Raw genomic sequence first — 24,178 nt, 5'->3', positions numbered from 1 at the left:
AATACTGATTGCTTTTCCTTGCTTGCATTGGCTTCTGCTAAGAAGTTTACTTGTATAACTGCTTAATAGTTGCTATGTAATGTGGTTGAGTCTCAATCGATCTGCAAAATGCACCCCAGAGGCTTTCCCATAGTAATTGCAGTTAAGGTGAACTACAAGAAGAGTTCTCCAGTAACTTCACTGGTTTTTAACCTTGTGTTTGCAGATGGAGGAGGAGGACCTAAGTGAGAGAGGATTGCCACAGATCGCTTCAATCATGAACAGAGTTAGAGATTTGAAAAACAAATACAGAAATGAAGACAATATCACAGATGAACTTAACAGTACTAAAATTTTAGCTGATACAACAGGTATGTGTTTTTGTCACTTAAAGAGCCACTAAGATCAGCTGCTCGACTCTTAAGTTAATGGAAAGGACTTCTTATTTAATTGTGTTGCTGTAATCTTGTGTTTAAAAATAGCTAGTCTTAAAGCTTATAAGTAATGTTTTCTTTCGTTCCTGTTTGCCACAGTTTTAACCTCCTTTACTGTTTTTTTTCTGTCAGATAACTCTGGAACTGTTAATCAAATAATGATGACAGCAAATAATCCAGAAGATTGGCTGTGTTTTTTGCTTAGGCTAGAGAAACAGGGTATTCCTCAGATGGATGTTAGCCTACTGAATAGACTCATTGGTCGTTACAGTCAAGCAGTGACTGCGTTACCTGCAGAAAAGCACAGTCAAGATGAGAGCTATGCTCGCATCCTTGTGAGGTTTGCAGAGTTGAAAGCGTAAGTACACATTTTCAATATAAAACTCATCCAGAATTCTGAATTACAATGATGATAATTGGGTTTTTTTCACTAGTAGCTTTTGCAACAAATTATCATTTTCAGTAGGGATGTTTTCATATGGGCGCCTTGAAACTGAGAAGCTTTGGCTAGTCAGCTTATCTGTTGTCTCCATGGTACATGCATTTTTTTAATATGCTAATAAACATGATTATTCAGAACTCATTAGATTTAGTGATGTTAACACACTTTTTTTCTGGGTTCTGTGGGAAAGGTTCATGAGGGAAAATTAACATAAGAATTTTCAACTTTATAGTTCAGCTCAAAAGAAGTTGTATGTGTAAAATCTGATATAACTTTGGATAACTATAAACTGTGGCTTAAACTGGGCGTGTTGTAAGTTAGGGTTAATTTCCCTGTGGACTTCTAGAACTGATTTCATTGAGGTAGACAATTTGCCTAGTCCATCTAATCAAACCATAGTGGTCTGTCCTTGTCCAGTCTTTCTACATTGCTAGGAAAAGCACATCCCATCTATGTTAATTAGCTGCCTTAGGGTAAGAAGACTGCCTTGAATATCATTCTATGTTTTTATATTTATGAAATTAGTTTTGATTGTGGCCATTTATTGCTTTATTCTGTCCAAGTTTCAATGGTGTGGTTCAGATTTTCAGCCAATTTGGGACGGGGTTATAATTTGATGTTTTTTTAATAAGATGTTCTTTTGTTACTTGAAATACCATTACAGCAAATATTTTGCTGAAGAGCTGTAATTTAACACTGCATCAGTCCCTAACAATTAGAGTTGAGAAAATGGTCTTCCAGTGAATCTAGTTGTCTTCTGTTTCCTGAATGTTCTCCCATTTGGTTTTTTTGGCAGGTGGCTTGATCTTGCAGTATGCTGTGGTCTTCTACTTTGTACTATCCCTTGCACGGCTTTTGCTGCACCAGTCTTTGTACTAAAAGCTTACAATCAGAAGTAATCTGTTTGATCTGTTAAGAAACAAGGAGGCATGAATAACAACCTGCAGTGAATTGTTAGTGTTTTGAAGAGGAGAGAAAAGAAAAATCCTCTGATCTCATGACTTTTTAGAGTGGTTCTAATTTATTTTCTTTTAGTTATTGCAAGTAAAGGAACACTTTGATATGTAGGTGCTCTGGTGATACTGCCTTTGGTGGAAAAGGGAAGGTGCTCTTCAGTGGAGTTCTGTTAGCTGTTCTCCCAGGTGTTCCGCCTAACAGGAGAAGCAAGTCAGAGCACACCACAAACTTCAGGAGCAGTGACAGTGCCTTGAGACTTTTAGTGTCTGCTGGCATCAACACTGTTTTCTTCTACCAAAGCTGGATTAGTTCACTGTTGGCACTGGACCAGTCTTGTCTTGGTATCTTCTCTAGCTGCAGTCTGACTGTGCCAAAACCTTTTGACCTATTATGATGCTGGGGAGGTTTGAAGAACCCTTGAATGTACTCTGAAACAGGCAGAGGTGAACAGCTGGATGTATCTGTGTTAAACTGCATCCCACATTAACCATGCGAGGCCTGCTTTCATGTGATGCTTCTGGCTGCAGCACAGTGCCACCAAGTGTGTGACACTTGATGCCCTTTACTAATGTTAGGTCTTGTTCTGCAGATTACTGTCCAGGTGGCTGTTGCTTTCTGCAGCAACTTAAAATTTAACATGCTTTTTGAAAGCAAATGCACTTCACAGGTTATTACAACTTAATTAGTGTTAGTCTGACTTTGCCTGCAGCTGGGTTAATCTGTACCTGTCCTATTGCTTTGGATGGTCAGAGTTGAGTTTAATAAACTTACTGCAGCCCACTAACATGCCTAAACTACAACAAAAATGTTTCTCATTCTTAATTCCACAAAACTACTGGAAATATGTTCTCTTTAGCTTTGTGTTATATTTTTTTAACCCACTGTCATAATTTTTTACCATCTCCACTTCTAAGTACTACTTTTGTTTACTTGTTGAACCAAGGTGGAATTTTGGAAGAAATTCCATTTTCTTGATTTCTGCTAATAAGTGTTAAAGTAACTTTTTTTTGTATTAGAGGCAGAGGGACTCCACTGATATGTAATGTTAGTTTATTGATAGCAATACAGATTTGAGCATTTTCTATCTTGACAAACACTTATTTGAGTGGTAGATCCTCTGAAGTATTTAAATGTCAATGTGCTGTGTGCAGGCATCCTGGTTGTCCTACGTAGCAATCCCTCTAAATGTGAAATTACAATTAAAATGTAGTGGAAGAAAATATTTAATATCTTGTCTGGACTTTGTCACAGTCTCTGGTTTTGAAGTACTACAGTGTTTGCAGACACACTGGAAGCAGCGAAGGCAGTAGCTGGATTTAAATCCACCTTGTGCTACCAAATTTAACAGATAAGACTGTGTTGCTTAGGAGTACAGGGAAACAGAACAAATTCCCTACGTCTTGCAAGGAGTCAGTGTTTACAGAGAACCCTTGATAGAGGTAGCTATTGGATAAATGCTTGTGTCCTAGTTTTCTGTAGGAATGGTGTTACAAATGTACCAATAGAAACAACTTCCTTCAGTGACCGACATCTCTGCTAAGGGAATCTGACAATTTTGGTACAGTGGCAGAAGCTCTTCTATAATCTCTAGCAAAATTTTGGACTTCAGTATTGTTTTAATGTAATGGATTGGGAACTTTGCAACTATGTTGCTGCAGAATATAACCAATAGTGTATATAATAATATTTATCAGGTCAAAATAAACAAGTTTTTTCCACATTTGGTGTTTCTAAAGCAATTTCCTCCTTGACCTTGTAACCCCCTTTTGCAGGGGTGGATGCATCTAGAAAAATGGAGATTTTTCTCTGGATAGTGTCATCATGTAGCCTGGAAGGGGCTACATGTGGGTGTTCTGTACAGGTTAGTGGGTGCTCTGAGGGAAAATCTCTACATAATTTGAAGAATAACCTAAGCAGTGACGAAGAGTGAGTCCTTAATCTCTCTCTCTAAGTTTGAGCATGTTCTTTTTTTTGAAAAGTTCAGGCTGGTATCTTTCAATTACTAAGTTTTGAAAAAGTTTTGCAGCCATTAGGGAAGTATAAATAAGCAAAAGGGAAGACTTCAGCTATAAATAGATTAGTTTTCCAGAATTACCTAAAACTGCCACCCAGCATGTGGAACTTTGTTACCCAAGCTCTTCACCTTGTGTAACTATTAATATACTGTCTTTACAGGCTTCAGGATCCAGAGGAGGCACGGGACCAATTCCATCTGGCCAGACTGAACTGCAAGAAATTTGCTTTTGTGCATGTGGCTTTTGCACAGTTTGAACTATCACAAGGTGTGTAGAAAAAGTCTTTAATGTTGCTGTTCTGTGTTCTAGGCTTCTGCTCTGTTGCACAGTTTGCAAGGAAACTGGTAGGTGTGAAATCAGAAAAACATCCTGTTTTTTTCCCTTTCTATTAAGAAGAAACTTATTGACTTTCCTGTCTTGAGCAAAACTGTGAGCTAAAGCTCATGTCAAAATTCTGAAATTGGGGGTGGCAAATTGATGTTGGTTTCCTTATAAATTGAGTATTTGTGACCTGAAAAGGGGGTGATGCAATAAAGGTGACATTTGGTTTTTATTCAAATGCTGAATGCAACTTAATTTAATTGGTCAGATGAGGAGCTGTTTCTACCTTACTTTAAGTGTGCTTTGGGTAGTGTGCTTGAAGCAAGATTTGCTGTGAATTGCTTTGAACTCGTGATGATAAATAAAACTACTTTTGGCTACATAAGGTGTTATGCCTTGGTGGATCGTTTGGGCTTTTTATATGTGACAGAGGAATGACTGAAACTCACAGGCTTTACTTTTGTGCCTTGGTTCCTCATCTATTAAGGGTGATGGAGCAGTTAATTTTTCACATAGGTGTTTTGGTATCATGTTTCTTATTCAGCGAGTCAAATAATAGTAGGAGGAATTAGATTTGATTTTGAGTATCAGGTCTTGAAGCAATATGTTGCTATAAATACAAGAATCTTAACCAGCATTCTACCTTTTTACTATATCTGCTTGGTAAGGGTATGGGAGAAAAATAGTTTTTGGTTAGAGAGTCATAACATGCATAAAATATTTAAATCAGGTCACAGACAATACCATTTTGATGTTTCCTTGCTTCAGTGTCCAGCATCACCTGATTAATATTCTTAAAATAGGTTACTTTAAGTTCCTCATATACAGACCTCACTTTCCCACAGTCTGAACCATAGGTGACATTGACATCTAATTTATCAGTAGAGCTTTGAGTGCTGAAGGCATCATGGAGCTCTGAAAATAGCGCATTAAATAGTAAGAAATACTTATGTATGTATGTGCCACCTATAAGAACAGTGGCTTACGTTTTGCTGCTTTGAAATGGAGGAAGGGCATTTGGGACTTCAGGGCCATTAACAGGTGTAACAAAGCCTTACATCATTTTTCCCTAATGCTCTTTAAAATGAAAACTTTTTTGTTTCAGTGCATTTCTCTTATTTGACTCTTAAATGTTTTCAATAGCTGTATTTCTATATGCTTATATGTGAACTGATTGCTTTCAGTATTTTAGAGTGTTTTGTTTAACATTACAGGAACTGGAAGAAAATAAAGTTTTGTGAGTTTTTAAAGCATATTTTGTGACTTGGTGTGAAAAACTACTTATGTGGCTCTTGTAACTAGTTCAGGCAGTATCATTAAAGTAGATATTAGTTCCTAATGCACAATAGCTTCAGAGAATGATGCAAAGCAAATATATGACAGCATGAATGTAATCAAGTCTTTAAAAATATACCATGTTGCCCCAGTGTAATTGTTTTCCATTTCTTTGATTTCTGTTGCTGATCATTGTTCCTTAGGAAATACGAAGAAGTGTAAGCAGCTCCTTCAGAAAGCTGTGGAGTGCTCTGCTGTTCCACTAGAAATGTTGGAAACTGCTCTACAAAACTTTAATTCACACAGAATGCAGTTGCTTTTAGATGAGGAGAAGGAGAACTTAGCAGGTAATTGCAGTTTCTTAAAATGTTGGTTGAGTTTGTGTGGTGTAACTGTAGACTGAAAAAGCTTTCTAATATTTGCACCTTACTACCTGCTATTGTCTAAAGTCATTCTTATCTATATGAACAATTTTATTCCTTTTGGTTCCTTCTTCAGTTAGCAGGAGCCATAGTGTGGTAGATTCTCTAATTGTGTGGAGAATGTTCCTCTGTTTGGTATTTGTGCTTTGTAATAGAAACTTACAGCTGAAAGTGTTGGAGTAACAGCTGCCTTGGTAAAGAAAGCCAGAATTGAAACACAGAGACTAGACCATACAGATATAGAATACTTTGAGCTGTGTCTTGTGACAGGCTGGTGGAGTTCTGGCCGTCATTTTGGTAACGTCAAATCTATGAAATAGAATTCATTTCAACTTTTTTACAGATGGACAAACCCTGTGTGTTTATCAGTACAGAATTGAAGTGCTTGTCTGTATCAAACAGTAACTGGTACTGGTTGCTGCTGTATAGCTACTGTAAGGGAACAGCTGTATTGTGGAGAGTTCAAGAGAAATCTGAAGTGGAATTGAGCAAAAAAACCCATAGTTGAACTTAAACATTGAAGTGTGTATAGCTAACTCTTCCAAGAGTGATGCCTAACACTTTGGTATTAGTGCAAAATAGGTTGGATTTCATTTCCTTAGGGTACGTCTTCAGGAATGTGGTTTGAGATTTGGCTGGTTCCTGTTGAATCAACCTTTGTAAAAACACCATTTGGATGATATGGGGGGCGGGGTAGGAACTCCACGCATTTGGAAACACTTGTATTAATATTCAGTTTTGGTATTAATTTTTTTATAAATACTATTTTTTTCCTAATTGGTTTACCATTAGTCAGATATAGATGACATAAATACCACAGCTAATGTACTGTGCCATGGGAAGATATCCTGTGGAATATCCTTCATGGATGGTACAATCTCTATCTTGCTGCAAAGCTAAGGGAATATCTATGAGAGAATATATGGCAAAAGCCTGTCTGCCATTAAGGAAGCAATGAACTTTTGAGGAGTATGCTCATTTAAATGTCATTTATGTGACTGTATAACATGAGGTATTTGAAAAATGCTAAATATTAATTTGACTAAAGATATTTCAAAGGCAGATAAAGCTGCATTTGGAGTATGTCAAACTCGGAGATGTACATGACCTAAATCACTGAAATAGGCTGTAAGTGAATTTGTGTGGTCCTTGTGGAGCAATAGAGACATTTCAATGTATAATCGCTTATCTTGTCTGATTTTTATTTCCATTTACAGTTGCTTTTGAAAGCTTTTTATTTGAAAAACAGTAAATGCATTTCTTCACAGCTTCAAAAGACTGTTCGGAAAGCCTTTGACAAGTGTTTATGCAGTTAGTGATGCAAAGATAAAAACCATGTAGCAAGTCTAGAAGGCTTTGTTCTAATTCCTTTTCCCCTCACTCATGCACAGCCATCTACAGGGTTTAACATACCAGGTGCATTCAGAAAAGTTTAGTTGGGAAGAAATAATTTGTACTAAAAAGATTGTGACCTATGCTTTTGAAGAGTCATTTAGGTTGGAAGAGGCCCTCAAGATCAGAGTCCAACCATAGGCATGTGTAATATGAGGTAGATGGGCTGTCTTAGGCTATGAAGGAATAAAAGTGGTGTAGATCACCAACTGCATGTGAGCCTAGTGGTAACCTTGGGCTAAGAAAAACCCCAAAACTGTTCTGTGTATATGGAAGGAAGTATGGAATGTGTGAGGTGAGGTGGTGATTGTACTGGATTGCTAAACTGCTAATTCAAAACTATGTTCAGTGTCATGTAAACAAAAGCATAGAACTACATTGTGGTACTTAACTGTTATATTTTTTCTTTTAAACTGAGTAGCTTGATCTATTGGCATAAAGAGTATGAAAAATTTCAGGACTACAAGTAGCTGATGATGCAGTGTTATCTGCAAGAAATCTAGCTTCTGCTGACTGATGGTAGAAAGGGACACGAGAGGAGTCAAAACACAACAATTTTAATGAACTGATCTAGAATTTTAAAATATTGGAAGAGATGATATCAAGCCCTTAAATTGTGATTTTTTTTTTTTTGAGAGGCTCTGGATAGCTATGAATTCTTCAGTTGGTCAAGCAGATTTCCTATACTGATGAAAAACAAGGTCTACATGATACAGGCGATCATATTATATAGTATATTAGTTTTATTTTTTTAAATACATGCTCATTGCTGTCTGATTTTCTTTTAAAAATATATCTTGTATATTTTGGAAGGGAGATTTCTCAATATCCAGATGTTTTTCACTCAGATATTAGTTGAATAATTTAACAGAATAGTGTGTATGTGATGGCTCTTCAAATAGCTTATACTACACAATGTTCCCTACACAATGAATTGATTTACAGGTCAGGGATGTTGTTATCTTGGATCCCTGCAGTAGTAGGGATAGTCTAGACAGTTGTACCTTTGGGATACTGCCTCGGAAACAAGCTGGGATTTGTCTGCAGCATGTATGCTGGTGAATAATTGGAGTGATAAACAAAAGCATCCAAATACAAGCAGTTTTAAATCTCCTGAGGAATAATTTTGGAGCAAGCTTCAGAAGTATCCTTCAGGTGATGCTGTTTTGGAGTGGGGGTTTATTTTCAGAATGTAGACTGGGAAAGTCATCTTGCTCTAAAAACATGGGCTTCTTCCTCACTCGCCCAAGATACTATTTAGACCAAAGTGTTTGGTGTTTGTATTCATCCTTCTGCATGTAGGGCAAGATTATCAGTGAGGTTTTTTAGTTAGAAGTAAGATTTCTTGGTTAGTCTTTGGACATCATGACTCTTCCTTTTATGTGCTTAAACACAATTTTCAACTATAGCTGCATAGAAAACAAGCAGTCTGTACATTAACAATTGCTACTGGCCATTTTGTGCTTATTCTGAAAGCTCCATGTTTCAATTCTGAGTTTTTTCTTGTTTCATCTGAACTATCATACCTTATATAGTCATGTGAAATCTCTCTCTAGATCAGGAGAAAGTGTCCTTAATACTAGAGTATGTCAAATGTCTATGTATTTTTTTCAAAAGAAAGAGTGAAATTTAAAAATAATCTGCAGTATTATCGGAATACTTTTAACTAATTTACCTACAGCATCAAGTATACAAGAGTCTGGACTTCAGAACATATTTGGAAATCACAGAAGCATAAAAGGGAATGATTCTGGTGAAACTTCCGCTGCTGCTGCCAGACTTGTGCTTGGGTAATGGCTTGATTTCTTATATAATTTCATAAAATATCATTTAAACCAAAACCAAGCACACATGGGGGTTGTATATTACTTTTTTTCTTGCCTTCAGGGAGGAGAAGTCACAGGAACTTGGTGCTCTAGTTAGTTACCACAATCCCTCAAGACCCCTGAACAAGGTAGAACATCTAACACTCTCCTTCAAGACCTTAAACTCTTTGTTCTGTTGCTTTACATATCTGATAATGTTCAATTTACTCTTAGGCCTACTCCTTTGGGAGGGTTCCTGTTAAACTAGTAGATGATGCTGATGATGATGTGAAGACGGCTGATCTCCCACTTACAGCTAGTGTTATAAAGAGGTATGGTTATCAGGTTTGCTACAGCACAGAGACTTTAATACCCCTTTTCAATAGCGCTTTTATTGGATGGTGCCAACCTTACATGTTAAGAATGCTAAAATTGGTCTAAAGATTACTGACAAATAGCCATTACAACTGCAATGTGTCTGGTAATAACTTGCTTCCTATCTTGATTCTCTTATTCTTTGCGTAAGAGGATGCAAAAATCAGTTTCTTCCTTTGACTAATCAGCAAGCTCAAAAGAAATGGAGACTAAGGCAAAACCAAATGTTATTGAAAACATCTATGTCTCTGTATTCCAGTTTCTAAAATTAGATATAAGCTAGTCCTGTAACTTCCAAAAGTGGTTTTTTTTTAATTCTCACTCTAATATAATCTGTAAGGTGAAGATTAAGCGGCCAGGCACTTTGGTATATGTTGCCTGGCTGTAGCATTGCCTGAAAGTAAACAGAAAGCTTCCCCCTCAGCCCCCAGTCCAGACTATAATGCTGCCTTTCCCTTTTATTGCTGTGTGGATAAATTCATGCACAAATGGGAACTTTGGGGAGAACTATGTAACCAGAGAGTAAAAACTGTGAATTTAGCCTCTCTGAAGTTAAAGCCTGATGTTCTGAATCCGTGTAAGCAGTGGTATAGAGTTTCATGTAATAACACACAGATACTTTGTAACACACAATTGGGGTTTTGCGTCCTAGCGGTGGCTTATGACTGTTGCCTATGGAAGACAACCAGTTATCTGTCACTTCATGGGATGATGATGGCATTGTTATGGAGTTTTTGTTTTTCCTTGAATCAGTATTAATTCTCACTTGGCTGTCTGTGGACCTGCTCTGCTGTATATTTGAAATTTGTAGCCAAAAGCCTTCACACAATTGCCTCTTTCATCTGGTTCACAAAAGACAATTATGACAATATATGTTGGCTGTGATGTAATTAACAATGTTATTTCAATAGGCAAATATCCAGCTCCAAATGCCCAGCCTTCATTGCACCTGTTCCACTGTCAGAACCCAAATCTAGCGGGAGTGATTCATATGACCTGGGAAATTTACAGGTAACTTGAATTGTTTTTAAGTAGACATAAGGAACTGTACATGGCTGGTAATAGCTATAGTATTAGGAAAATAACAACCCTTTCTTTCAATTCAAGAATTAAGGTAGAATTTTTTCCTTTAACTGGTTGCGAATAGAAGTATTCATTGTGGCTTTTAAACTAGTGAACTTTTATGCATAACTGAGCATTTGAGCAAGTTTTCTTTGAATGAGCATCTGATGACAAAAATGGGTGTGTTAAAAATCTGTAATATGATTTATAAAGAAAGGATAAACATTTAATCTTGACTATAGGAGCTCTTACAGCTATAGTTGTGAGTTTTTGTCATGGGAAGGACTCTGTTCAATTAAGTCGATTTAATTGAGCTCATTAAGTGCTCTATGGAGCTTTAAATTATGGGATTTGATAGAGATTATAGTTTTGACCCATGGCTTATATTTTTCATGTTCTGTGTCCCCATCCCCTGAAAGAAAATTCAAGAATAGAAAGTATGTAAGTCTTTGTTACAGAAATTGTATGACAGAAATTTGGAGGGGTGATGGATTTAAAAATATTATCAGTTGTCTGTGTACCCTGCACTACTTTCTGAAACATATTTGCTTTGTGGTATGTCTGCCATTGATAAGGAACTGTCATTTGGTCACTATGTTTGGGATCTCCTTTGGCTTTTTAAGATACTTTTTAAGTCATTGCAAGAAAAAAACCTCTTTACTATTGCAGATACTGGATGAGAACAGCTTAGAAACATCTACCAGTTCATCTATAACTCTCAAAACCAAAATGGATACAAGTTTTGGGATAAAAAAAGAAGGTAACTATTAATATGTGATTTTAGTAATTTGAAATAGGACAATAATTAAAAATGTGTTTTTCTGTATTTAAAAGAAAAAGCATTGCCAAATAAAATATCAAAGATGGTCTGCTTTGAGATGAAGAGCATTTAATATTTGGCTTTTGAGTAGTACCTGTGAAAAGCAATATAAAACACAAGCCAAAGCCCGCACTGCCACACTGTCCAAAAGAGTGTAGTGCTGAGCTTAAAGTAAAATGCCAGTGTATTGTGGTAATTCATTATGTCCTTAGGTCTTACAATACACATACGTGGGCACTGAAATAGCAACGATGCACAGTTTCAGATTAAGACTTGCAAGCTGGAGTGTAGTGTGTTAGATAAACTAGCACTGTTATAAAGATAAAAAGGTGGACGTTGGCCAAGATAGATTCAGACTAAGCATTATAATTTTCTTGAGGGATAGTTTGTTTACATTTTTTGAGACACCCAAATTATACTAGCTTGCTTCTCCTGTAACTTTCCTTGTGTGTGCTGCTAGTTTACCCTATAGATGCCATAGCTCTAACTTCTTTTGTCAAAGCTTTAATCTTAGTGGGCTGAAGTAAGCCTAAAGTGAGACCAGACATTGTCTTACACTTGAAGAAAAAAACCAAACAAACCAGTGCAAAGCTCCTGCAGTTTTCTCTGAATGCAGAACATCTGCCTCATCTGTTGCTTTCACCACTCTGCTTTCTGTCCTGTATACCCATTAGTATGTGGACCTCTTGGGAGCTGTTCGGCTGCTGTTCACTTATCAGACTACTTTCTCATATTATGATTGTTTATATACCTGAAATGTTTGCTTCTGCTTTGGTCAAACTTCTCTTGGCTTCATTTCTTAAGTGTCTGTTGTCTTTGAGCTTCACTGCCTCATGCCCGTTTACTTATAAAAGTTTATATAATTTGGGGCATTTATTAACTTGTAATATAGTGTTTTCCTCACCTGAGTTTTACCTCAGCATATGTGTGTGTTACACTTCGCCCAAAGGTTAACATAAGAAAGTTTCTTTAATGTCATGGTAATAATCTTGTGAGGTTTCCTAAAAATATGAGAACACTTTGTCAAAAGGCAAATTCTTTTGCCCCTTTTTTCCCACTTCCTGCAAATAATTCCTGAACTATTTTCACTGTTCTTTCCATATACAATAATACAATTTATGAACATGTACTACATGGATTTTTTTGTTTGTGTGAATAATCTTTGTACTAAAGATGTAATTTTTCAAGGCTTTTAAAACTTGTGTCAGTCCAATGCACTGTTATGCTTTAGATTACTATCTGTAAAGAGAGGACATGATGATACTTTTTTTTCTAATTTTTAGACACTTTATTTTTTTAAAGAACTCTGGTATTGTTCAAATGGCTGAGAATCTTACGACTTTATTAACGTACTCTGGGAGAATGATTTTTTTTTTTTAAGAGCTTAGAAACTGGTGGTTTTGATGTGTTCCAGATAAATACTTAATTAGAGCTTAGGTTATATCTAATGCATGGAGTTTGGCTGTTGTGTGAAGTCGCCTTGTGGAATAGAAACAGGAATGGTGTGAGACCACCTTACATTGTGGTCTTCTGGTAAATGTTATGGACAGTTTTATAGCAAGTATTTCAAGGGTGGTAAAATTTAGGTTACTACTTATGACTTAGCACCAACATTATGTAATATGGAATACGTGTACTAATCTCTTACAGTTCCTTGCCTCTTCTGCGTTTCATAAGAAATCTAGTTCCCTAGATGTCTTTCTGATTTCTGGTTCCACTGAAGAAATTAGGTGAAAATCTCTGATAATATTGGAAGAGTTTGATTTAGGATTATATACATACCTATTTTTCCATAGGAAAGAATTACATTTAATTTGAAGAAAATGTCTCTTTTTCACCTTCAGTGTTCCCTCTACCCTCCAGCAAGAACTCTTCTGTTAACTTCCATTTGGGAACACTTTGGGTTTCAGGTCATGCTTTCCCTGTTTGTGCTTCATTCAAGCTTCCAGATGAGATGCTGGTTGTAGTAGCTCAGTCCTTTGGCAGCTGTATTGCACTCAATGTTTGCTTAGCAGGGGATACTGCTTTCCAGTCGTCTGAGAAGGAAACTGCATGAGCGTATGGAAGGACACTCTTAGGCTGTGCTACTTGCAGCTTGCCCTCTAAGATTCCACCAGTTCAATGTCCTGTTACCTCTGGAAAAGGAACCCTGCAATGGAGTGTTCCTTGTCCCTTATGCCTCTGCCCTCAGTCATCAACTGTGTTGTAGGCTGCCTGCTGTTGCAAACAGGCTTCTAATTTGACATATTGCAATAAGCTTATCTTAAATGTTTTATAAACCTGTTCATTGTCCCAGTGTGTTGTCATACAAATAATTATCTTATTCTGTGTGTTAGTGAAGGAAACAGTTGTGTCTGTTACTGTTACAGTAGTATCTTAAGACTTTGAAAAGCTGCCATGTTACTACCCTGAATTGAATATGAACCCTGAAGATGACACTAATGCCTATTAATGCCCGATTCCAGTAAGTCAACTGAGTTAACTTGCTCTGATATAGAAAATGAGGTAAAATTCTTCTAGAAACTGGGTTGTATGTGTCAGAAATTGCTACAAGTACTAAATACCAAGTATTTTAATGATCTGACTTTTTTCCAGAAAAAGTCCAGCCTCAGAAGCTAAAGATACTAGAGCCAAGGAATCTGGAAAGTCAACTGCAACAGTCTAGTTCTAGTGAAAGCTATAGAATGCAGCTGGATCAGATTAAACTAAACTGTGTTAACACCAGAAGAAAATGGCCAATCCAAGAACCCATGACACAGAAAAGCTGCTATAGAGAGGTAATATCTTTTACATGTTGAAAAATGTGTTCTTAACTCTGGCTGCTTGTAATAACACCTTGCTTTGCCCTTTATAGGGAAAACAATCAAGCCTTGAACAGCCTGGTCATCCTGTTTCAAGAGGTGTATCACCACCAGATGCAGTTCCTAAGAGAAGTGATCCATTGCGTGTTTGTGGAACACCAAGCACCACATATAAGGACTATATGGACTGGTAAGCCATTTCTTTGAGCTACTCTCATGAATGGTAGTTGATGTCTAGAAAGACTTAAGAAGTCCTTAACGGTGTTTCTTAAGCTTCTCTGTCCAGATAGGAAACAAGACTTCTGAGTGCTTCCAGCACTTGACCAAGTACCTGACTTGAAGATTCAGATTGCACTTAGGGAGCTTTGCTGAAAAGATGAGACACAGACACTTAGCAATTTGATGGTGTGCTTCTAAGTTCTTATTGCAGCCTTTACCTCTTTCTCTGATCCCTGCTACACACCACTTGTTTCGGATGCCTTGTATTTTGGTAACTGACATTCTTTTTAGATTGATAACTGTGTATCAATCTGGTTCCCATGATGCAACTATCTGTGGGTTTAAAAAAATCTGTAAGGAATCTAGGGGCTTGCAGAATCGAATACTCAAGTTAAGAAATGCTAGCATTTGTTTATGCTTGCAATCTTAAATTAGGTATAAACCCCTGTGCATATGTCGATAAGTCTTTTTAATTATATGATTACTTACTATTTTATAAGTCTCTAGGATGAATCATATAGGTCAAGGCTGTGTGATGAGTAAGCACTGTTCCTGTTGGTAGGACCTCTGTTTCCCACTGTAGACTTTAAAATATATGTAGTGAATGAAGCACACCATCTCATGATGAATTTTGAGAAGTGGTCCTTGAGTAGGTTCTGTTCGTGCTTCTTTCGCAAGTTGATAATATGGAAACTTAAAGTTAAATTCTCACAATGTATGTATGGCACATAAGTAAACATGCAGAATTGAGTGCTTTTGTGTTCAGTGAGAACTGTGCTTTTGACTGATTTTCCTTGCTTTTTTAAAAAACTTTTTTCATCTTATTCTCACAAAAAAAGTCCTAGGCGTAAATTATTTTCTGGTTCTGGTCTTAGAACTAATTTCTGTGAATACTGGGGGCAAGGGGGAGTATATTTGGAAATAAAGTAAATAAATGGTAGAGACAGCAAGGGGATAAATCAAAAGGACATTAAGGATTTCTTGAAATCTTTAGTTTCTTAAACACGTGATCTTTATGTTCAGTGTAGCTCAAAAAGCCATATGATTGCTTTGAAATGGTTTGTCTCAAAATGCTTACCTTAAAAAAGGTAAATTTAGTTTATAAAAAGGCATTGAATGAAGAGCAATAAGCTAGAGAACTATCTGACTCGGACTATCTTGCTGTTTTAGTCAGCTCTTCTATGGTGAATTCATTGTGCAGTTGGTGGGGAGTGCCAGGTAGTAACTGAAGATGGGGATTTCATTAGTTCCTGTTTTAGGAAATAAGTTATAGTTTAGGAAGTCCTTTAGGAGTACACTTAGTCAAGAAGTTGAAGTGATCTTAATGCTAATCACTGAATGTGTAGCAGAGGCTTCGGCTTTTGCTGATTATATGGTTTAACTTTCAATAAGCACTGAAGATTTCCACTTTGGTATTAGAATAATCTTAAGAAAATACAACTAAACTCAGATTTTGTTCACAATTTCTTTTAGTTTCAGAACACCAGTTGTAAAGAACAATGTTCTACCAGGATGCCAAATCTCTACTCCCTACAGCCAGCTCCCATACTTCCTACCACATAATCCAGCGACGCCACTTCAAAATCAAGTTGTCTTGCAGGTAACAATTTTAAACTCTCTTCTGCCATTTTCCAGTACATATTTTCATTGGAGACTACTTTAGGTTAAATGTATGTATATATCTTTTTAAATCTAAAGTTACTGTTTGACTTTCCAGAAAGTAGCTTAATGTAAAAATAACTGTTTCTTCATATGTATGTCTGAATTTAGATAAAGTAAGTCAGCTCTTGCGAAATCAGTTAAGTTGCTTAAAAATCCTGAAGCCTTTGTCTGAAATCTAAGCCTTTACAGATCCTGCTTCATGACAGAGGCAAGAACTAGTCAATACTTTCATGTTCTGCTACACTTTTATAGCAGTACTACCCATTACAGTGTATCCAGAAAGAGAAACAGTGTGTGCTGGAGATCATAAAAGTCTGAGGGAGGTAAAAGAATGAAGAACCTTCCTCTGATCAACTATATTTCAAGTTTTGATGCATTTGTAGTGGCCTGAAATCATGTAAAAATGGATTACCTTGAATGGGTTGCACATTCAAGTAGGGATCTTTCCAACTGTAGGTAGACTTGGAGGATGGGTTTAAACTTCCTACCGGAGAATTAATAATCAAAGCCTGTGACTGTTCTACAGCTTGGTGTAGCAGTTAGAGGCAGTACGGGATGTTCTACCTTGACAGCGCTGAAGTCTGCTAGCTGGCAGCTATCCTCAAATGCTAGCTGCATGCGGTGACTGAATCTCTTAGTTTAGCTTCCAACATTGTCTGCAAAGAGGGAGATGTCTGTAGTGATCTGAGAAGCCTTATTAAAGAACACTCTGTTCTTGGTTTCCAACACGAGGAGATTTGGTATCTTTTATAAGAGTACAGTGATGTTATGTGCCACGTGATGATCACTTACACAAATACTTCTACTATGGGGATCATGAGCTTTCTGGACAAATGTTTGAAGCTTAGCTTTACCATGCTTTGCTGTGTTCAGAAAGACCAAGAAAATTTTAAGCACATTAACTTTTAAAAAGGAGAGCTCTAACTTGTTCTGCTGCATGTATGCCAGTAGTTATTTTCATAACCTCTTTTATATGCACACAGGTTCCAGCTTCTATACCTGCACATGAATGCCTTGCCATCCAAGGAAAAGTTTATACAATATTAAGGCAAATAGGTAGTGGAGGCTCAAGTAAGGTAAGATGCTCTTTTGTCCTTTTGCAGTCAGTCATTTACACAGTAGTAGTATCGTCAACATACATGTTGGTCATCTAATGAGTGCCTAGGACTAACATGACTGCTGCTTTAATGGTGGGGCCCAGAACTGCACACACTCCCCTAAGTGAGGCCAGACCAGCTCTGAATACTGCAGGATAATCACCTCTTTCAACTGGCTGGTTATGCTGTGTTTGCTGCACCCCAGGATGTGGTTTGCCCTCTTGGCTGTCAGGGCACACTGCTGGCTCATTTAGCCTTCTCTTTAAATCGCTGAAGACAACGTGAAGATGCCCTGTAGTTTTCTCGCCTTAAGACTGAACAGAACAGTCTCTACCTCTTATGTGACCTCCAAACTATCAGGGTGTGATGAAATGGGTGTGCAGTAACAGGTCAAATCCTTATACCTGTTGGAGGTGTTACTTTGCGTTCTTTATTGTAGGAACAATTTAGACTTGTGATCAAATACACCTAGTGAAATATAATGTACAAAGATGGTTTCTGATAGAGGGTTGTTTCTGTTGTAACCAGTGGCTTCTTTCTTAATTTTACTTAACATTGACTTGAATAAACCTCTAACTTCAGTGTTGCTTTTTCCTCTTGAAAAGGTGCACTTTGAAATTATGGCTTTGGGGAGTTGAAGGACCACAGTAAATCACAATTAGGATTGAATGAAGTTACTAACTGATACTGTTTTGCAGGTATTTCAAGTACTGAATGAAAAGAAACAGCTGTATGCTGTCAAATATGTGAACCTAGAGGAAGCTGATAAACAGACTGTTGAGAGCTATAAGAATGAAATTGCTCATTTGAATAAACTGCAGCAACACAGTGATAAAATCATCCGTCTTTATGGCTAGTGAGTAAACACTAATTTTAAGCCAGTTTATTTTGATATGAAGATGTTGCCTTAAAATTTAACATAAGTATATTTCTTTTTTTAGTGAAATTACTGATCATCATATCTATATGGTAATGGAGTGTGGAAACATTGACCTCAATACCTGGCTCAAAAAGAAAAAAAACATCGATCCACTGGAACGAAAGAGCTATTGGAAAAATATGCTGGAAGCTGTTCACACAATTCATGAATATGGTATTCTTTAAATAATTCTAGGTATTTGTATAAGTCATGGAAGTGATAATATGGATGTGTGTTAAATTTTGGAGGTGGTACTGCTCTTAGTTTTGGTGTAAGCCTAGTGGTCTTCAAAGATGGGTGTTTAATGTAGTGTGAAAGCAATTTTAGTGAAGCAAAAGCCAAGATTAAATCTTGGTGCAGTGGTAGGGATCTTCCAAAGGATCTCTTAAGGGATCCCTTAAATATCACTGCTGAATGATGCTTTCTCTTGCCTTGCAACAGCAGAAAACAATCTTTTCTGTATTAGACTATATTGTATACAGCAATTATTGCTTATTTGCTATTGGACTAAGATATTAGCCATGTGCTGTCTCCAAAGGAGCTTTAATATTAATGACAGTGTTTGCGCATCTGTCATCTTTACATAGAGTTTTAGCTTTTTCTCATACTACTTCAGACTTTCCTTTAATCTTTAGCTGTGTCACTGAAGTCTGTTCTGTCTGGCTGTGTAGCATAAGGGAGAGAGTAGATTTGGATCCTTTTCCTATTTAAGAAAGACAGGACCTGTATATATAGCAGAGGCTGTTAAAAGAACGTTAGAACTTTCAGTAATATAGAAAGACAGAAAAATCTACTAAAACATAGGCTACATATTACCTGATGTTTCCTTGAAACAAACAATTTTGCAAAATATAAGGATGGTTTTGTTGACTAAATGGACAATAAACAAAATGGATAATAAATCATGTTAGTAGGGTTTATGAGAAGTCAGTGAAATGTAATCCTCAGTGAATGGTAACCTTGAGATTAAGAAGCAGGAAACATAAGAGTAAGCAATATAAGTCTTTTGTTTTAAGTACCTGCCTAGCTAATTACTTAAGAGAAAGCTACAGCGGTGGACAGGTCATTGAAAGGGTCTGAAACAGCAGCTGAAGGTGCCAGAGGGCCCATACATAAGTGAGAGGAACTATACAACTCGAGTCTCTTGGGTTGCCTGCAGATGTGAATAATTCAAACTATAAACTCACGCAGCTCTTAATTATTTAAAAAGAAATGGAAATGCTTTATGAAATCTTCTGAGAGTAATTTGGTTGTGGCCAGGTAAAACTGATCTGCACCATCTCTCTGTGCAAGGGTTATGAGAATAGAGTAATTTAAACCCCCTGTATCTCAGTAGATACTTGGGTTGATGAAACTTGGATTGACTTCAAACTCTATTTTACAGGCATTATTCACAGTGATCTGAAACCAGCAAACTTTCTGATAGTAGATGGAATGTTAAAGCTAATTGACTTTGGCATTGCAAACCAAATGCAGCCAGATGTGACAAGCATCGTTAAAGATTCTCAGGTGATGTACATTTCTGTAAAGTGCTATAGTGCTTGCTGATTACATTGATTGATATAGTAATTTCCATGAATACTGCAGACTTATGCTGAATGTTTTTATATACGTATTCATATGTATGAATTTCTAGAAGTTCCTATTGAACAGAATAGCAGTGGCCTTTTAGCCTTAATTTTCATTATGTTTTTCAGTGATTTGAGACAAAAATCTAACGCTTCATGAAGTGAATTGAATTAAATGGGTGCTTCACTTAAAGGAATAATTCTACTTGTTTATGTCTAGGTTGGCACGATGAATTACATGCCACCTGAAGCAATAAGAGATATGTCTTCCTATGGAGAGAATGGGAAATCTCGATCTAAGGTAACCTGATCTTTTTTCTTCCTGTTCCCTTCATGTTAAGAAGCAGTTCATACATAGATCTGAAGACTTGATCTTCTCAAAGTGTTCCACTGAAACCGGAACACAAGGAAATCCGTTGTGCCGTGATGATGGTGGGCAGAGGAGTTCGATAAAGGCTTATTCCTCTCAACTACCTAAAAGCATTCTGCAGAGGGTGTTTAGAAAAGTGTAAGTGCTGAATTAATGAGCAGAATTGACAGCAATCGGGTGTTGGAAGAACTGATCATACAGTTATAATATCTAAAATGATAACAAATGTAAAAATACTTTAAAATCTGGTTTTATGGAGCAATAAAAAAGTCTTCCAAGATTATTAGTCTGAATGGCGGAGAGTAGCGATACAGAGTACAGGGAGAGGCCTGCAGGCTGTTACGTATCAGTCTGCGCTGATGGTTATGGTGAGGATGGTGCTTTTTACTTTTAAAAGGGGTGGTGGTGGTGTTCTTTTAAATAAGGTAAAAAACTGTGTATAAAGTACAAACTTGTCTTGGAGCTCAGCTCATCTAAGCAAAAATCCAACCATTTTGGTGGGAGCCAGGCTCTTTGCATGCCTTCTCTCACACCTCCCTCCCTTCCCTGACTCCCCCAACCTTAAGTGCTTTTCTTAAAGTAGTTCAGCTTCAAAAGTAGTAAGGAACAGCCCAGGTGTGGTGCTTAAAATCCGGATCTGGATCCTTTAAAACCAGAGGAACTGAACTATGGTCCCTTCCAACTGAGACCATTCTATGATTACTTGGCTTCCCACTTGGGGACCATAGCTGTGATGTCTCACTGGTTTCTGCTTGAATTAATTTAGTATGTTTATATTTACTTCTAAATCTGAAATTAGAGATATTGCTATTCAACTTAGCAAGGTTTAGCTTTTATTTTTAGTTGTTCAAGTTGATTTCTCAAAGGTAATGAAAATACCTTTCTTACAAAACATTACTGAATGAAGCCACAATGCTGTCTTTAGTAGATAATGGCATGCTGTCTTGGGGATTTTGTGTGATCTTACTGTGGGATTGTTATGAAGTTATATTATCCAATATAAAATAGATGTACTGTAATTTCATGTCACAGTGTAATTATATGATAAGGAGCTGCCCCTTCAGTCAATTTAAATGAGAAATAATCTTTTTCTTCGTTTTTTGTATTAGATAAGCCCCAAAAGTGATGTCTGGTCCTTGGGATGCATTTTGTACTGTATGACGTACGGAAGGACTCCATTTCAACATATAACAAATCAAATTAATAAATTGCAGGCTATTGTTGATCCTAGTTATGAAATAGAATTTCCAGATATTGCTGAGAAAGATCTTCAAGATGTGCTAAAGGTAACTGCACCTTACGATTAATTTGGAGTCAAATAATGGCAATGTCTTCATTTAAAGCAAATTTTTCTTAAACTGAATGAGTTGTGCTTGAGAGAGTTCTTTCACAAATAAATTCTTGCTGCTACTTATTGCAAAAAAGAAAGACTTCAATTAAGCTAGAGATTTTTCACATAGCTTCTATAGTAAAAGCCTTATTTTCAGCTCAGTCACAAGTCAATAGTTAAAGCAGTATGGCTTTGCTCCTTGGGCTGAACAATCCAAAGTAAGTACAGTAGCTTTTGTACTTGCTGCCCTTTTCCCTCACCCTGCATAGTTGCCTGCTTTTGAAACATGGCCTGTGCTTTTGCTTGAGCCCTGAATGTGCTGCTCAGCTGGCAACAAACTGAGATCCAGAAACCCTTTTCTTCATAACTTTCATATTGTAGAGTCATTTTATATCCTTCAGAATAAAAGGATACTGTAGGTTCTGGTCTTTACCTCTTCCATCACTGTTGCCTGAGTAAACCAGGACACCAAACCTTACTCTGAAGGTAACTGCTAATGAAGGCAATTAGGTTAATCTGTTACTGTATCTTGAGCTGAGCCTTTCTGAGTATGTAGCTTGGTGGTAAGAAGTTTTGATGTGCATCTACAAGGTCTCTTCAACTGTCCTCACTGTTAGTTTTTAAGAAAATTCTTAATTTATAGGCAAAACATTGTTGTTCTCATTTGCAGCACTGCTTAGTAAGAAACCCTAAACAAAGAATATCTGTTTCGGAGTTGCTGGTGCATCCTTACGTTCAAATTCAAAGTCACTGTCAAGCAGGTACACTTATTTTCAAATACACTTTTATTAAATAGTATTTGTAATTCTGTTTAAGGAAACAAAATACTTTTACTTTCCACTACCTGGTGTAACAATCTATGTTGATTGCTTCCTGTATCTTTCAGAGAATATTTCTGTGTTTTAATTAAGTTCTTCACTTCAACATTGACTTTTTGCATATCTTTTACAAGCTGCACTGGTAATTTTTATAAATATATATATATCTGTATAGAACTTCAGCATAATTTTCAATTAACTTCAGGGGGTTCAAACGCAAAAGGAACATCGGAGGAGATGATACGTATTCTTGGCCATCTTGTGGGCTTGAGTTCTCCCAACTCTATTTCTAGAGCTGCTAGGGTAAGTACATGTTTCTTTCTCTTTGGTGTGACAGTACGTGCTCACTCAAACAAACGTTACAATGTTTGGTGGTGGAAGCTGAAAGGACACATGTTTTGGAGCTTTAACCACAGCTGGAAAAACGTTATGTGGTGTGGTGCTTTAGCAACCATGCAGGCTCTCTGTTTCCTTCGAATGGAGGAGTCCAAGGAATGATGTTCATCTTGATTGTAGCTCTTGCTTTTCTTTCTGCCTCTCAGTTTCTGTATTATGTGGCCACTGATCTTCCTGTCTTGTGGAGCTTGCCTGCCCTGGGTATACAAACCTTCTCTGTTCTGTGCTGGTGTTTGCACATCAGCAACAATTAACGAAGCAAATTTGATTTTTAAATCTTGGCAATAAATTTGTTTTCTGCCAACTTGTGAAGCTTTGTACCTTTCGCTCCTGCTGCTAAATGTATGTATATGTGCTTTCTTCTATGTACTATGTTTCATTAAATGCATCTTTACTATCTGATTTGAGAGGGAAATTACAGTGTAGGGTTTAGGATATTTCGATGTGTGTTTCCTTAAGTGCTAATGTTTGTTACAAAGATATAGTTTGAATTTGTGTGATATGTGCTTACCTGAAAACCTGTGGTTTTTTCTGAACTTTCAGACTTTATATGAACAGTTTAACAGTGGTGAAAGACTTGATGTGTCAGCACTTGCAGAACCCGGGAGTCAAAACTCAGACAACTAAATGATGTACCACTCAGGATGCAACAGATGTCTGGTCTGTTCAAAACTATTTTGTGCTGCTAGCTTTTAAAAGGACACTCAGCAGAAAGTTTGTATTTTAGAATGTTCTTTGTCTTCTGATAATGCTTTGCAGAATGTTAAAAAATGTAATTGAATGCTTTTCACTCAGGCTGTTTCACTTCTTACATGCAACTTGGATTGAACAATAAAAATTGCTTGTTGGTGATTATGGTCTTTATAAGTAAAAGAAATGCTTTTGGAGTACAAATGCTTGTTTGAGAACCTTCAAGCTCTCTTATCCTCTGATAGATGTAAACGTCACTCAGGTTTTGAGCTGTCCCTGTGGTTAACTAACATAATGGAAGCATCAGTACTGTTGTGGAGAGTTAGATGACTGAAGTGTCTTTTGTTCTACTAAAATGCTACTATATGCAATGTCTTTCAAATTTTAAAGGAATGGAAAACTCAATCAAGATTTGTGATTGTCAGAAATCACTAATTTGGAGTTTTAAAAGCATTGATACTGAGCACTCTTAAAAATGCACTGAATGTAGCAGGACTATTTTGGGTTTTTACATGATTGCTAGTGGATTGATCAGGTTTTAGTTTAAGTTACGTTTCTGATGCAAGTGCATGAATTTTAAATTTCCTTAAATGACTAACATGTTAAAATAATACCTACTAGTTTTAAATTGAAAGAAATAAATGTTGCCTTCAGTTGCCTGACAGATGCCATGCTGCCCTGGGATACAGTCTAAAATGAGCTTGTCTCTGTCTTGATCAAGCTTTTTGAATTACTCCATTTTTTCCTTCATAATAGCCCTGCATATAAAGATCCTAACTTCATTATTAAAGTGGTTCTTTCCTTGGTAATCTGCATGAAGTAAGAGTATGCCATACTCCTTGATCAGTGGTGGAAGAAGTTGAAGGTCACCACTAGGGAGTTTTTTCTTGATGGTTTCTGCATGTTTGATTACTTAAAGTTCATGTTTCCTGAGCTTCAGAAGAGCTGTTTAGAAGTCTCTGTGATAACTTCTGCAGGTTGTGTTCAAGTTTGGATAACTTCTTTTGGG

The 24,178-nt window shown here is 36.9% G+C and overlaps 1 protein-coding gene across 1 annotated transcript; it reads left to right on the top strand.

Moving 5' to 3' along the window:
• Positions 1-205: 205 nt before the first annotated feature.
• On the top strand, positions 206-23,106 carry TTK (TTK protein kinase; the record flags this gene model as incomplete). Its single annotated transcript, XM_084261150.1, has 21 exons — positions 206-350; positions 546-771; positions 3,988-4,094; positions 5,627-5,770; positions 8,919-9,027; positions 9,125-9,191; positions 9,277-9,374; positions 10,329-10,428; positions 11,149-11,239; positions 13,895-14,076; positions 14,154-14,290; positions 15,793-15,919; positions 16,965-17,057; positions 17,777-17,934; positions 18,020-18,171; positions 19,382-19,506; positions 19,786-19,866; positions 21,045-21,221; positions 21,936-22,026; positions 22,289-22,386; positions 23,023-23,106. 21 exons carry the CDS (start codon positions 206-208, stop codon positions 23,104-23,106), a joined length of 2,592 nt encoding a protein of 863 aa, XP_084117276.1.
• Between the last annotated feature and the right edge of the window lie 1,072 nt (positions 23,107-24,178).

Source organism: Gallinula chloropus (genome assembly GCF_964237585.1).
Source record: "Gallinula chloropus genome assembly, chromosome: 3".
NCBI lineage: Eukaryota > Metazoa > Chordata > Aves > Gruiformes > Rallidae > Gallinula > Gallinula chloropus.
The sequence above is the reverse complement of the archived record's forward strand: the minus strand, read 5'-3'. Positions and strand labels throughout refer to the sequence as shown.